At 47.7% G+C, this 15,654-nt stretch overlaps 1 protein-coding gene and 1 long non-coding RNA gene across 2 annotated transcripts in view; both read left to right on the forward strand.

Moving 5' to 3' along the window:
- The window catches only part of GALNT17 (polypeptide N-acetylgalactosaminyltransferase 17), a 197,003-nt gene that overhangs the window by 173,191 nt on the left and 8,158 nt on the right, over positions 1–15,654 (forward strand). The window contains exons 7-9 of the mRNA XM_085078732.1: positions 8,372–8,557; positions 12,154–12,291; positions 14,338–14,433. Of these exons, the coding sequence (XP_084934858.1) occupies positions 8,372–8,557; positions 12,154–12,291; positions 14,338–14,433 (420 nt within the window). The remainder of the gene's footprint in view (positions 1–8,371; positions 8,558–12,153; positions 12,292–14,337; positions 14,434–15,654) is intronic.
- LOC146428927 (uncharacterized) lies at positions 738–7,715 on the forward strand. Its single transcript, XR_014855738.1, has 2 exons — positions 738–3,249; positions 3,296–7,715. It is a non-coding gene; the product is annotated as an uncharacterized LOC146428927 (long non-coding RNA).

Consider the following 15,654-nt stretch of genomic DNA (forward strand, 5'->3'; position numbering starts at 1 on the left):
TTTGGAGCTCTGTGACAATCACTTACCAGGGAGTTTGCAGATGGGACTTCCAGAGCCACAGGGATTGTTCAGGTTTTAAACTTCCCTATTTGAAACTTTCCTGCTTGGAGTTGCAAATGTTCATTATTTCCAAGGACGTGATGGCTCCACTGGAGAGGGGATTTTAACTCTGCCAGGGAAAACAAGCAGATGGTGGAGATAGTGGCAAAGATGGACAGAGCTCCTGGTCTGCAACCATCTGCTTTGGAGCTTGGCTGGACATTTCCAGCCTGCAGCTGGGCTGGGGCAGGAGCAGCCCATGGATGAGGATCCATCCTGGGGAAATGGGCTCATCCTTGTGTCCCTTGCCCTGCCCGTGGGCATCACTGCAGGGACAGCTGGTGGCACTGCAGTGTCCCTGGGGGTTGGCAGGACACAAAAGCAGGGTTTGTTTGGCTGCTTTGGACTGCTCTCAGCTTCAGCTCTGGGCATTGCCTGCTGTCTGACCCACGATCAGCTGGAATGGAATTCAGGATGTCCAACTCTGGGGTCCTCAGCACAGCAAGGAGCTGCTGGAGGAGTGCAGAGGAACTCCAGGGTGAGCAGAGGGATGGAGCAGCTCTGCTGGGAGGGAAGGCTGGCAGAGCTGGGATTGTTCAGCTGGAGAGGAGAAGCTTTGGGGTGACCTTACTGCAGCCTTCCAGTGCCTAAAGGGACACCAAGAGAGCTGGAGAGGGACTGGGGACAAGGGATGGAGGGACAGGACACAGGGAATGGCTTCAGACTGATAGAAAGTAGGTTTAGATGGGATATTGGGAAGGAATTCCTCCCTGTGAGGGTGGGCAGGCCCTGGCACAGGGTGCCCAGAGAAGCTGTGGCTGCCCCTGGATCCCTGGCAGTGTCCAAGGCCAGGCTGGACAGGGCTTGGAGCAGTCTGGGACAGTGGAAGGTGTCCCTGCCATGGCAGGGGGTGGGACAAGCTTAGGAAACGTCATCTGTGTGGCTGTGAGCACTGACAAGGAGTCAAATGTGTCCCTGGGTGTCCCTGTGCATGTCCCTGCTCACAGCCACACCCAATCCCCACACCCAGGCCCTGCCTCACTCCCTCCCTCTGCATTTTCCTGCTCTGGTTCTGAGCTCAGGAGATGCTCTTTTGGCAGATTCCTTGAGCAGTTCCCCAGTGGCTGAGTCCCAGTCAGTCTGATCCTCGCAGGAACATCCCTGGAGGAGCTTGACTCCCTCCCAGCACCTTCCCATCAGGAATGATGGGAATATCTGTAATTCCAGATCACAGACCAGTGCTGGATTTTCAAGGACTGGGAGCAGCTCCGTGGATTTGGGAGCTGTCAGCTCAGGAGCTGCTCCATCCCTCAGCTGCCTCTCTCTCTCAATAATTCTGTTTCAGAGGCACCTCTCATGGTTCCAAAGCTCCCTGGCACCTTCCCCTCCTCCTGCCCCTCCCCACATGGAATCCTGCTAGGCTGAAGAACCGTCTGTGGATCATTTTCTCCAAAGCCTTTTTTGTGCATGAAAAATTGATCAAAATCCTGGGGAGCTATTTATGCTGTTTTATTTTTACAGCTCTGACAGAAATGGTAATAGGAAAATGAGATCGAGATGCTTTTGGTACATTACTGGCAATAAAATAATAAAAAAAAAAAAAGAGCAACCTCCAAGCAGTTCAGGGTCAGATCCTGCAGGTAATTCCTGAGCTAGGAGTGCACAAAGCCCAGCATGTTCTGCACTTTTTTGCAAGGCTTCCAGGTATTGTTGATGCTGTTTTTAAGGCACTTTTCTTTTATGAGTCTGTAATAATCTTTGCATTATGCTATTACAACATAATCAGGTCCTTGTCACGCTGCCAAGGCTGAGCAGATAACATCAGAGCGCCGAGGAATTTCAGCTCTGAGCTCATTAGGAGAGACCCAGATTTGTTCCACGATAGTTGCAAGGCTCTCCTGAGCTCTGTGCTCTGCAGGGATGTTCTCTCAGCCACCTGGGGGCTGAGCAGGCAGAGCTGGGCTCCAGCAAAGCCTGGCACTTCAGCTGGGAGAGCATCTCTCCAAGATGGGAGTTAAAAATACTCTGCTCCTCTTAAAAAAAGAAAAAGCAAACCTTTGGGAGCACTAAGATGACAAAGCTACAGTGGCTGTGGGTGCTGTAGTTTCATTTCAGAGATATTCAGATGTCACTCCTGATGCACTGGCAGTGAAATGCTGCTTTCCAGCAGTTTTTCCAAGCCAGGGGGATGTGGACATTCACCATGCCAGAGGATCCTCCCCATGCTGTGCTTTGGGATCAGAATCTTTGAAATGCAGCTTCCCAGCAAGCCCCTTCTTGTGGATCTTACCAGGTGATAAAGTCAGATCCATACCAGGAGCCAGGAGAGATGCACTGTGTAGAACAGGTGGGGCTGCATTTGTTGGAGGATCACAGCATGAATTTTTCACTGGAAAAATCTCCAGTCTGAGCAAACCCCATTGCAGTGTGTGGGAATGATTGTCCTGGAGAAATCCCTGCTCTGCATGGATGGGAACCTTGCTTTCTTCTGACCTCTCCAAGATGTCAGATGTTGAACTGTTTATGTCCCTTGAGGATGAAAAGGTTATTACCCATATAACCATTTTTGCTGCAGGTTAGGGATTGTGGAGTTCACCTGATCCCACTCTCCTTTGGCATTTTGAGTTGTCATTACAGAAGGAATTAATTTAGTCCTCTCAGCAGGAAAAGCCTCTGGACACTGGACAATTTGGACATTTCTGTAATTGGTCTGGCACAGGACAGTCAGGAACCTGCCCAAAGTGGTGTGGTCCATGAGGATAACACGTGACAAAGGGAATGCCAAAGAAGGAGAAAAATTCTTTTTAAAAAATGTATTATAACCCTCTCTTCCCCCTTCCATTCTCTGCTGGAATGGGCTTGGGCTGGAATGGTCAGGCTGGGATATTCAAAAATCCCAGTTTAGGGAGATTACTGTGCCTGATCTGGCTGCTTCTGATCCTCCCAAAAGGTTTGGTGTGGCCTCAGGACTGAGGACAGGAATCTCCAGGTGTAGCAGTGAAATCCCTTCTCCTGTTCCAACTGCAGGACTTGGTTCTCCTTCCCTTCTCCCTGGAGGTCTCCAGGAAAACTCCTCAGCTGTTCAGGACGGAGCTGTGTAGGGATTTCCAGCAGGATGCTCTGCTGGGTCTGTCCAGGGCTGCTGCCTCTGCCAGGGATGTGCTTTGGTCCTTGAGCTTGGGAATGCTAATCCACCCCCTGGCCCTGGATGTGGCTAGGATGTGGCTCTGGATGTGACTGGGATGTAGCTCTGGAGGTGGCTCTGGATGTGGCTCTGGATGTGGCTCTGGATGGGATCTTTGCTCAGTCTGCAGCAAAACATCCCCAGAGGTGTCCCAGTCACTGCTTTGGATCAATCCCACACCCCCTGGTCTGTCCTGATCTGTGAAAATCCACATTTTCCTCTTCCAGGAGTGCTTGCTTCCACCTGCAGAGATCAAGAATTCCCCATTCCCCGGCTGAGCAAGTGCAGAGCTCCCAAGGCAGCTGATTTCCCTCCCTTTGTTCCCCTCTGTGTGGTTCCTCAGCTCCCCTTCATGTCATTCCACTGCTGAAGCTCCTGCTGGGATGGTGACAGGGGACAGTGGCACTGCCAGAGCCTGGAGGAGCACTCCAGTGAGGATTTAGGATCCAACGACCATCTTTATATAAATGTATCCGTGGAAAACATCAAATATCAGCCTGCTGGGTGTGAGTTACAGAATGGGATTGTCACCCACAAAGAGCAGCAGCTGCTGGTGGGGAGGTGTTTATCTCCCAAAATTGGGGTGGAACAGCTGGCTGTTGTCCCACTGCCACATCCCACGAGCCCTGTGCCAGGGAAACAAAGGAAATAAATATTCTCAGGGGGTACAGAGGTTTGGGGGAGCAACTTCTTCATCCCATTCCTGTCAACACGAGCTTGGCCCTGGGGACCTGCTGCCCTGGTGTCCATGGGGACATGGCAGAGGACACAGCCCAGGTGGGAACAGGAAGGGTGGGAAAGCTGGGAATGTGTCTGTGCTTGTTGTTTGTTCCCACAGAAGGAACCATTTGGAGAGATAAAGTCTCTCAGAAGTGTACAAGAGAAATTATTCTTTCTTTGCCTTTTCTGCTGTTTCTCAGTTTGATTATTTAGCCCTTTGTTCTGCTGCTTTCTGGATTATTTCAGCTGCCCCCAGTAACTGTGTTTTCCCCTTAACTTTGGGAGTTACTTTTCAAAGGAGGGAGGGGAGCAAAGATAAGGCAAAGCTGTTAAGTGGGAAATCTATGGCTAATTAGGGCAGGGGGTCGCTAATCACCTCAGGAATGAAGTTATCAGCTGAAAAGCCTGGAGTGAGTGGAATGAAAGTTAGGGAAGGGTTTTCCCCCATTTCCTGCTGGCCCAATACATTGAGAGATTCCAAGTTTCCCTTGCAGACACTTCCTGACACTGTTAGATGTCTCTTTGCATGAACTGCAGAGCCTGAGCTGCTCCAGGAGGTGCTCCAGTCTGAACAGTTCACATTTGGCTGAGCTGTGAGCAAAGCCCTGCTTTTCCATGCTGAATCTTCGGGATTTTCCTTGCAAAATAATTACAAGTGTATTCCCCAGCAGCTTTCTGCAGAACACGTCAAAGATCTCCGGATGATGGATTTGTTTTCTATTTGTTTCCCTGGGATTTCTTCCCTAGAGTTTGGTGTTAGCTGGTTGTTTATAAATCCCAGCATAGTCCATGGGTTTGTGTGTAGATTGATGGAGCTGTTATGGAGTCACCCTCATTTTCTAGGGGGAACAGGTCTATTTTTAATTCTGTATCATTTCACTGGTGAATGAGTGGCAATTTAATTGTAGTGTGGGAATGGGAATGTCAGAAAACAGAGGGAAACTTGAGACTTGCTCATCATCTTTACCCTGCTGAGTTACTGTGCCCTGAGCCTCTGAGCATGGCTTTGTGTGGGAGGGAATATTCCCAAGGGATGGAGGGACAGGACACAGGGAATGGCTTCCCACTGCCAGAGGGCAGGGATGGATGGGAGATTGGGAAGGAATTGTTCCCTGGGAGGATGGGGAGGGGATGGGATGGAATTCCCAGAGAAGCTGTGGCTGCCCCTGGATCCCTGGCAATGTCCAAGGCCAGGTTGGACAGGGCTTGGAGCAGCCTGGGACAGTGGAAGGTGTCCCTGCCATGGCAGGGGTGGCATTGGATGGGATTTAAAGTCCCTTCCAACCCAAACCCTTCTGGGATTCTGTGATTCCATGAAAAATCTAACAGGATTCCTTAGGAGGAAGGTAACCTGTGTGTTAAAGGGCTTTGCTGGGATAAATTGCTGCTCAATCCAGACAGAAATGGTTCCCAAAGCTCCTCCTGCCCTCAGTGACAGAGTGCCACAGGGGTGAAGGCACTGCAGGCTGGGACAGCAGGGCAGCTGCTCTCTGCCTCAGCCAGGTTATTCCAGTGTGGCAATTTCCAGGTGGTTTGTGCAGATATTCCTGAAGTTTAAGGAAGCTGACATGAATTATTTAACTAAAGCACAGAAGGACAGCAGTGCAACTGTGTGACTCGGAGCAGGCTGCTGGTAAATCACATTAATTATGGTTTAAAATAATTATGCTGATTTTAAGTTACCTAACAAATCCCCAAAAGTACAAAAGCAGGAGATGCTGGAGATCACCCTGGACTGGAAGATTTCTTCAGTGTGGTGGTTGAGCCCAGCAGCTTTGGGATCACCCAAGGGCAGAGCTCATTCCCCTATTTCACCAAGGTGAAATACTCTATTTCTAGAATTTCTAGAATATCTAGAAATAGAAACTCCTTTCTGTTGAGAAATAGAAGACCTGAGCAGGCAAGAAGCACAGGCAGTTTCTGCCTTGGGAATATTCCTTTAAAACCACATTTTTTCCCTTTGGGATTGCCTAGTTCAGCTGGGATTTGCTCTGCCTGTGGCACCATTTGGAGTGTCCATTGCTGACTTGGCTGGGGTGGGAGGAGGATGGGAGGGACAGGCAGGTCCTCCTCTCAGAGCTCAGCTCTGAATCCACTCTGGGGACAGGAAATTGGCTTTGCAGAAAGATCAAAGGGCAGAGCAGGAGCAGAATGGGAATTTTTTGCTCCGTGTTTATACATCAGCTGATAAAACAGGGCTCAGGGGTTTTGGAGTGCAGCAATCCAGGTGGGACAGCATGAGGAGCAGGGTTATCCCAAGGGAAGGTGTCCTTTCTCCTGTCACCTGGGATGGGTTAAAGCCACCCCTGGGAGGTGACACTGGCCACTGATCCTGGCAGGAGGCTCCTGGTGCTGCTGGAGCAGGGAATGGAGCAGTGTCCCTAAAAATCAGGGAGCACAGATGGGAGGAAAGGTGGTGAGCCTGGAAGGGATCCCAGAAACGCTGGGTGTTGTGATAACTGTGCAAAATGGTGAAGCAGAGCAGCCTGCAAAATGGGGGAAATAAACTGGGATTAGTAGGAATTCCTGCTTGGAATGATGGCCCAGGGCCTGCTGTCCTGCAATCCTCTCTGGGAGGTAAATAACTTCTTGCTGCTGACAAACAGGCAGGGAGGAATCCAGCTATGGCCAGCTCTCTGTGTGGGAGACAAACAGAGGATCTCACCAGATTTTATGAACTTGTAAACTGTGATTTAAGGGAATTGGGAGCAGCACGTGAAAGAACAATAATGCACAAATGGTTTCAAGAGGGGGAAATCTGTCCCTGCCATATGTTTCACTGACTCATCCCTCCTGCAGGAGGGGATCTTGGAATTGTTTGAACTGTTCCAGGCGCTAATGCTTTGTATTTAGGAGGAAATGCAGCACGGATCCTGTGCTGGGTGGAGGAATAGAGCTGATCCCTCTAAAGCTCTGGGCACAGGGTAAGCCAGCAGTGCTTTGGGCTGGAAGGACAGAAAGATCCTGCAGTTCCAACCCCAGAGATCCTCGCTGTGTGTCTCAGTGTTGGGCAGAGGCAAGGCTGGCTGTGGGTCACAGTGCTGGTTTGAGATGTCAGGCTGTGCTCACCAGGATATCATGCAGTGCTCCAAACTCCCTCCTTGCTCTTCTCTGTGTCACTGAAATCAGGATGAAAATAAAATCCCTCTAACTCTGTATTTGAAGTGAGAGAGAATCAGGCATCACTTTATTTTCTGGCCAGGATGTGCCAAGGAGAACATTCCATACACATGTTTTTTACAAGCTTTTCCTCCTAACTTTGTACAGTTAAAACCCAGAGAGATGGGTTGGTTCAGTGGTCATTCCTCTAAAGTTGTGTAGCCCTTAGGATTGAGTTTCCTACTGGATCCAAATTTCTTCACCTCTGATGTTAATGAGATCTTCACTCCTTGATTTTCTCAGCAGTATTTTCTGGACTAGATGTCCAACCATGCCAGAGGCAGGTCTGGGGTAGATGCTCATGGATGGTTGTTGATGTTCTGTTGATTTTCTGTTGATGGTCTTTATATTTTTGGGTATTTTTTGGGCTACTCCCAGTCTGTTGATATGTTAAGCTTATCTCCATAGAGTGGTGCTACATCACTTAAAAATATTCTTTTAATTCCTTTCCCCAAGGCGAAGGCAAACCAAGCCTGACTGGAGAGAAATAAAATAAAATAAAATAAAATAAAATAAAATGAAATAAAATGAAATAAAATGAAGTAAAATATAAAAAAGGTAAAATAAGGTAAAATAAAATAAAGTAAAATAAATTAAAATAAAATAAAATAAAGTCAAAAAATAAAAGGTAAAATAAAAAAAATGAAAATAATATAAAAATAAAATAAAAAATAAAGTAAAATAAAACAAAATAAATAAAATAAAATCAAAACCAAAATATAAATGAAAGAAAAAAAAAGTAAATAAAAATAAAAATTAAAACAAAATAAAGTAAAAGGAAATAAAGTAAAATAAATACTAAAATAAGGTAAAATAAAATCAATTTAAATAAAGTAAAAGAAAATTAAAAAATTAAAAAATAATGTAAATAAAAATTAAAATAAAAATTAAAACTAAATAAAGTAAAATGAAATAAAATAAAATAAAAAAATAAAGTACAATAAAACAAAATAAATAAAAAACCCCAAAATATAAATAAAATAAAATAAAAATAAAAAATAAATAAAGTAAATAAAAATTAAAATAAAAATTAAAACTAAATAAAGTAAAATGAAATAAAATAAAATAAGGCAAAATAAAATAAATTTAAAGTAAAAGAAAATAAAAAAATTTAAAAACAAAGTAAATAAAAATTAAAATTAAAAATTAAAATTAAATAAAGTAAAATGAAATAAAATAAAAATAAAAATAAAATAAAATAAGATAGAATAAAATAAAAATAAAATCGTATTTTTAAAGTGTATTTCCTTGCACTCTGCTCTGCTGCAGGTGTGGCTGTGCGGGGGCAGCATGGAGGTGCTGCCCTGCTCGCGGGTGGCTCACATCGAGCGCAAGAAGAAGCCCTACAACAACAACATTGGCTTCTACACCAAGCGCAACGCGCTGCGCGTGGCTGAGGTCTGGATGGACGACTACAAGTGGCACGTCTACATCGCCTGGAACCTTCCCCTCGAGGTACAGCCTGGCTCTGGGTCATTTCGTGTTTAATACTGGAATTATGGAGCATTTGGTGTCCCTTAACCCCCCAGCTCAGCCCCAGCAGAGCTCCCTGGGCTTTGAGGAGAGACTGAAAACCCTGCAGGCTCTGGGGGGTTCCTGCTGTTCCACAGCCTCTGCATTTTCCTTTCTGAGAGTTAAACCTGCATTGTGGTGTTCATCTCCCCCCTGAGTGTTTTCCCAGCGTGAGGGTGTAACAAAAACTGTGGGAAAAACAAAAACCCTCCAGTTTTTTAGTGTCAGAGAGTCAAGGCATTACTTGATTATCTGGCCAGGATGTTGTTCTGGCCAGGATGTACCACAGAAATCATCTCATCCACACACAGCCTGGCTGTGCAGAGAGAATCATTCCATGACACATCACATTTACTAGATTTTTCAGGTATTTTATACAGTAAAATACATAGAAATGTATTGGGTCAGTGTTCATTGGGCCAGAGTTGAGCAAACCCCCAGTATTCAGTTTCCCATTGGATCTGAATCTCCTCACCTCTGATGTTAATTAGATTTTTCATTCTCCAATTTTCCCATCAGTCCTTTCCTGCCCAGATGTCTTCAGCCCTGCTGGAGGTGCTCTGGGGTAGCTGTTTGTAGATAGCCACTGCTGGCTGCTGATGTTCTGCTGGGAGCTCTTTAGCTTTGGGTTCCTCCAGTCTGTTGATATGTTGAGTTCATCAGACCTCACCTGGTAGAACAATGCCCTGGAGAGAAACCTAAAATTCCTTTTCCTGAGGTAAAGACAAACAGAACCCTTTTGACTAGAGTCATACAAAATTTTTAAACTGGTGTATTTCCAACAAGAGGATGTCCTGGCCCTGCCCTGCAGGTGGAGTCTGTCTGGAGACTCGTTTGGTGGAGGATTGCTGATGGCAGCATCATTAGTTAGAGGTTCATTCCTGTGTCACACCCAGCCCAGCTCGGGTTCCCAGCTGATCCTTCCCTTCCTCCCCATGGCTGTGTGGCCCAGGGGCTGAGACTCTGTTTTCCCAGTGCTGGAAGGTTTGAAGGTAAAGGATTGAAGGTTGGTGGCTCACAGGAGATCCCTTTTCCCCTAAACTTTCTCCTTAAAGAGCTTTGGTGGTTCCTTTTATTTGTACCCACACATGGTCAGGTTATCTTGGCTCTGCCACATGAACTTAGGATGTAAACCCTGCCATGTCCCAGCCTGGTGGATCTTGGGGACACCATGGGTGCCACCAGCAGGTCCAGGTGAGCCTGCCAGGGACACATCCTGCACAGGGATCACTGCTGGGAAAGCTCCACAGCTCCAGAAGTAGTTTCTGCAGCTCCAAGGCTCTCCCTGGGCTCTGCAGGTTTCTAATCCTGGAAGCCAAGAGCATCTCCTGGCTCCAAATGCTGCCTGGAGCAGCCCTGAAGGATCAATCCCATTCCTGCTCCAGGGAAGGAGCAGGGAGGTGGGGATGGGGAGGCAGTGATGCTCCCTGGATTCTGGCTGGGATGAGCAGCTGAAGGAGCACTGGGGCTGCTCAGTTTCAGTGTGAGGCCAAACTGGTGCCACAAGTGTCCAGGACCCCTGTGAGCAGTTATTTCCAGCCACCTCTCAGTGCTAAAAATGAACCCAAAATATTCCTGCTTGGCAAGGCTCAGAGAGCTGCTGAGTCCTGGTGCTGCTGGGGGAGAATTCCCAGCTGCTGTCTGCTCCAGGCCTCTGGAAAAACAGGAAAACACAAAAACCTGAGCTGCTGCTGCAGCTTTCTGAGGAAAGCTTCCATCTGGGGAGAGCTGCTGGCATTCAGAGCCACAGCTTTGTGCTGCACTAGGGAGCAGCCTGGGAAGGGAGCTGCAGGTTTGAGGTCCTGGGCTGGGGGAATCCAGGGCCAGGTGGTACAAAACCAGCAGGAAACACAGGAATAGAGATGGAGAGAAAAGCTGTTTTCCCAGAGGGCCCTGCCTGGGACAGGCACCACTCCAGGGCTGGGGAGAGGAGGAGTTGCCTCCAGGGCTGAGTGAATTCTTAACAAGAGGCTTCAGGATCCAGATGGGTGGGGATCAGAAATCCTGCTCCTTGGGCTGCCTCCTTTCTCGAGGTGAGACACCATGCTCCTGCTCAGGAACAGCTTTGAGCATGGCAAAAAACTGGATTCAAATCCATCCTGTAGAGCTCAGAAAAGGCAGCATCCCATGGATCACAGGTCTGGGTGATCCAAAATCCGTTTGAGATTTTTATCTGGGTCTTGCCAGTAGGTCTGGGTTCCCCAAAATCCATTTGAGTTTTTTATCTGGGTCTTACCAATCAAATCGAGATTTCATTTGAGGGAAGCCTGGTTGGATGAGGGTATTTTATGGATATGCACTGGATTATTTTGGGATGCCAAGGCAAAGCCCTGCCCTGACTCTCCCAGGTGCTGCCTTTGGGCTCCATCTCCCCCCCTCAGATCTCAGCCTGTCCCACCTGTCTCCACTGAATCATCTTCATTTTTACCTCTCAGCTAGCAGGGGCACATTAAAATGGTGTCTCTTTTCTAAAGCAGAGTGAATAATTCATTAGGAGATCATTACAAGCGTTGTAATGGAAAATTGCTTTCCCAGTTGTGTCTAATGATCGCTGGGAAAGGCAAGAGCAGGAGCTGAAACAGAGTGGGAATGAGGCACCTGCAGGAAAAAGGGGCTGCTGCCTTTAGCTTCCTTCCCCTGCTATATGCTCCCCCAAATTCCAGGATGGAATAAAGGGGGGCAGCTCTCCAGCCCCTGCTCCCAGCCCCTGCAGGGTTATTTATTCCTCAGGGACAGCTCTAGCTGCTTTTCCCTCTGCTGGAGCAGTGGTCCTGCCGTGTCTCCAGGGAGACCATTCCACCCTGGAATTGTCCAAATTGCCAAGAGGTTTTTCTGAGCTTCAGCCTCAACCTCTCTTCTCATGCAATTGGGATCCTTTAGTCTCAGCTGTCTGCCTCTGCTGTGTTTGAATCTTAAACCTTGCTCTCTTTTCTTCATTCTTTCCCCATTTATTTTACACCTTCTGCCCCTCCCACTCTCTGGGATGTGTCTCACTGGGGTCAGGGAGGGTTTGCTGCTCAGTGCTCAGCCAGGGTTTGCATTTCCATCCTTTAAATCCTCATCTCCACCTGCTGCTCAGCTCTCCTGGAAGTCCCGGTCATCAGAACATAAACAGGAGGAGAAATCCCTTAAAAACACCTTGTTTAAAAACCTCAGATGGATCAGAACCCAGAGCAATCAGGGAGAAGATTCCCCACTGTTCCACTGCACTTCCCAAATTTCCTCCAAACCTTTTCTTCTCCATTTGGCTCCTCTTTGGTAAATTCTCCCCCAGGACCAAAGAATGACCAGCATCAGCCTGTGGCCATTGCAAGGGTCCAGGAGAGAAGTTGGTGTCCCTTCTTGCTGTTCCTCTGCAACCCACATCTTCCCTCTGATGATTTCAGCCCTGGACAAACATCCCAGAATTCCTGCACTTCCTCAGCCACTAGAAGTTCCCAGACTGCTTGGAAAGGATCTTAAAGTTCAATGAAATACACTCATTTTTACCTTTTTTTGGAAGTGTGACCATTCAGTGATGTCCTGTTGTTGTTTTGCAGAATCCAGGGATTGACATTGGGGATGTTTCCGAGAGGAAAGCCTTGAGGAAGAGCCTGAAGTGTAAAAATTTCCAGTGGTACCTGGACCATGTTTATCCAGAAATGAGAAGATACAACAACACCATTGCTTATGGAGAGGTAATTTAGTCCCTGAGCTCAGCCTGGTAGTATTTACAGTCCCTGATGAGTAACAGCTTCAAAGGAGAGGAATGTGAATCAAAACTGACTTTTTGTGTGTAATTATCTAAATTTGTATAAATCTGTTCCCAGTTTCTTCTGAAAACCAGTTTGGGGATTTATTGCTGCTCTTGGAGACTTTATAAAGTAAAATATTTTAATGCATCATTGAGTGAATTGACAGAAATTATCCATATTTCCCATTGACTCCATGGATTAAGCAGCTGTAGTTGTATTTTTAATACAGAGGCATCTTCTAAACCCCTTTGACTTAAACTCAGCCTAATTCCTGACAAGGTCTCCAGAGGATTCAGTGCCTTGTCACAACAGCTTAAGGACAAGATAAAATAAGGGGACTTAATTCAATCTCTGCTGGCTTTGAAACCATTCTGGGAATATAGAAAGAGTCATTTATGGGAATTCATACCAAATCCTCTGCTGCAGTGGAATTGGTGGAACAGTGGCACTTGGAGAAGTCTCCTGCAAGCCTGGGCAGCCCCTGGGTTATTCATTCTAGGGGAGATTTGTTAGCAGAGTTACTGAATGCCTCCAAGCTAAAACCTCCCAAAAATTATATAGAATAACAGAATTTCAGGATGGTTTGGGCTGGAAGGGACCTTGAAGATCATCCCATTCCACCCCTGCCATGGCAGGGACACCTTCCACTGTCCCAGGCTGCTCCAAGCCCTGTCCAACCTGGCCTTGGACACTGCCAGGGATCCAGGGGCAGCCACAGCTTCTCTGGGCACCCTGTGCCAGGGCCTGCCCACCCTCCCAGGGAACAATTCCTTCCCAATATCCCATCTGAACCTACTTTCCATCAGTCTGAACCCATTCCCCTTGTCCTGTCCCTCCATCCCTTGTCCCCAGTCCCTCTCCAGCTCTCCTGGAGCCCCTTTAGACACTGGCAGGAGCTCTGAGCTCTCCCTGGAGCTTCTCCTCTCCAGGTGAACATTCCCAGCTCTCCCAGCCTCTCCAATGGAATTCCTGCAGTTTTCCCCCCGGGGAGGCTGCAGAGGGCACAGCTCTGGGCACAGCTCTGGCACAACTCTGGGCACAGTCTGGTGCCAGGGCTCAGTGCCTCTTGGGCTCTGTAGCACAGCCCAGCACTGCCCTGCTCCCCTCCCTCCACTCTCTGCCTTCCCTGCACCTTCCCTGCCTCCCTGGGAGGCTTTTTTCCCTGCCTGGTTGAGAACTTTTGAGATTTCACTGGAATCTGAGGGATTCCCACTGATTTCAGGGTCCTTAAAGCTAACCCTGGGTTTGTCACCACCACAAAGCAGCAAACACAAAGGCAGCTGTGTCCAGGGAAGCTCCTCCTTGGAATGGGATTTGTTACAGAAAAACAGTCATTGTCAACCTGGATTTAAGGAAAACTTACAGAGCACTAAATCTTTCTCTGCCTGATTATTCCTGGTGATAAAGCTCTGTGCACGGAGAGGGTCAAGAGGGCTGTGCATCAGTTTTGTGCTTATCTCTGAGGAGACAAGGGCAGAACTCTTCCCCTTGCTGTGCCAAAACTCTGCCCTGTTTGTGTCTGAGCTCTGCCCCTTTTGGGCCTGAACTCTGCCATTTTTCTGCCATAATTCTGCTCTTTTTGTGCCATAACCCTGCCCCTTCTGTGCCCTAACTCTGCCCTTTTTGAGCTATAATTCTGGGTTTTTTGGGCCATAAGTCTGCCCTTCTTGTATCTGAACTCTGCCATTTTTCCACCATAATTCTGCCCTTTCTCTGCCATAACTCTGCCCATTTTGGGCCATAATTCTACCCTTTTTGGGCCCTAACTGTGCCTCTTCTGTGTCCTAACTGTACCCTTTCTGTGCCATAACTCTGCCCTTTTCATGCCATAATTCTGCCCTTCCTTGGCCCTAACTGTGCCCTTTCCATGCCATAACTCTGCCCATTTTGGGGCCACAGTTCTGCCCTTTCTGTGCCCTAACTGTGCCCTTTCTGTGCCACAATTCTGCCCTTTCTGTGCCCTAACTGTGCCCTTTCTGTGCCCCACAGCTGCGGAACAACAAGGCCAAGGATGTCTGTCTGGACCAAGGGCCACAGGAGAACCACACAGCCATCCTGTACCCATGCCATGGCTGGGGACCACAGGTGAGGGTGGCACTGCCACAGCCAGGTGGCACCACGGGGGACAGTCTAGGGGTGTGAAACTTGACTCTCCAGTGTTAAAAACACCTCGGGTATCAGAGTTTTCCCTGCTGCTCCTCGAGTGTTTTCTGGATTCCCATAACCCTGCCAAGAGCTGCAAGGGAAAGCCTTGGAAAAAAATGGGAGATCTTTGTAATTTCAAAATGCTGAAAAACTGATATTTTTGCAATTGGAAACAAGAAGTATTGAAATTTCTAATTTGAAAGGAAACCTTCCAGCCAAAGGTAAATAATAATCATGGAGACAATCTGAGTGTTTCCAGGGCCAGGCTGGACAGGGCTTGGAGCAGCCTGGGGTAGTGGAAGGTTGGAATAAGATGATCTCTAAGGTCCCTTCCACCCCAATCCATTTTGGGATTCTTTCTCTTCCACCCAGCAGAATAAACCCAGACCAATGGGGTAAAGAAAGCAATTAGTGCTGTGGTAATGAGCCATGTCAGCCTGGCTGGGATTTGTTTTCCAGCACTCCTTTTGCCTCTTCAAAAGTTTTGGAGCCCCTGGGGCCCAGCAGGCTCAAGGAGGTTCGTTTTCAGCTAAAAACATGTACAGTTCAAGGGATGGAAAAGCATAAAAATCCTGTTCTCACTCTGCAGTCACCCTGGAATGAGTCATCCCAGAGTTCATCTGAGCCTAAACTGGGGATTTGAGGAGCCACCTGAGCTGGGAGGCAGCTGTGGGTGGAGATAATCCCATTTGGGCTTGTCCTTGCCTTGGACAAAGATCAGTCCCTGGGGCTGGTGGAGTCCCTGCTAAACACAACCTGCTCTGCTCAAACAGCCCCATTTCCCTCTGAAATGGCACCACCTGCCTTCTGCACTCTGTGGCTGGCAATTTGAACCTCTAAGTGCATTATTGTGGGAGAAACTGCATCAGGCTGGCTCTGGCTGCTGACCTGGGCTTTAGGATGGATGGCTGAGAACAGCTGATTTATTGGGATTAAACTTCGCGATGTTTTCTTTCCCTCCCTGAAGTTCTGCAGTCAGATGCTGCTGGCTTCCCTCAGCTCTCCCATTTCATCCTTCCTGCTCTTCTCTCTCCACATTGTCCCTTCCCTGTCCAGCTGAGAGGCATTTCTTGGCAGTTCTTTTGTTTCCTGGTACATCCAATTAGTGAAACTCCCAGAAAATGCTGCTTTTTAAGCAGCTATCAGTGAGAGCAGAAGCTT

This window comes from Lichenostomus cassidix, chromosome 19, assembly GCF_008360975.1.
Source record: "Lichenostomus cassidix isolate B80296 chromosome 19, HeHo_3.0, whole genome shotgun sequence".
Classification (NCBI taxonomy): Eukaryota; Metazoa; Chordata; class Aves; order Passeriformes; family Meliphagidae; genus Lichenostomus; species Lichenostomus cassidix.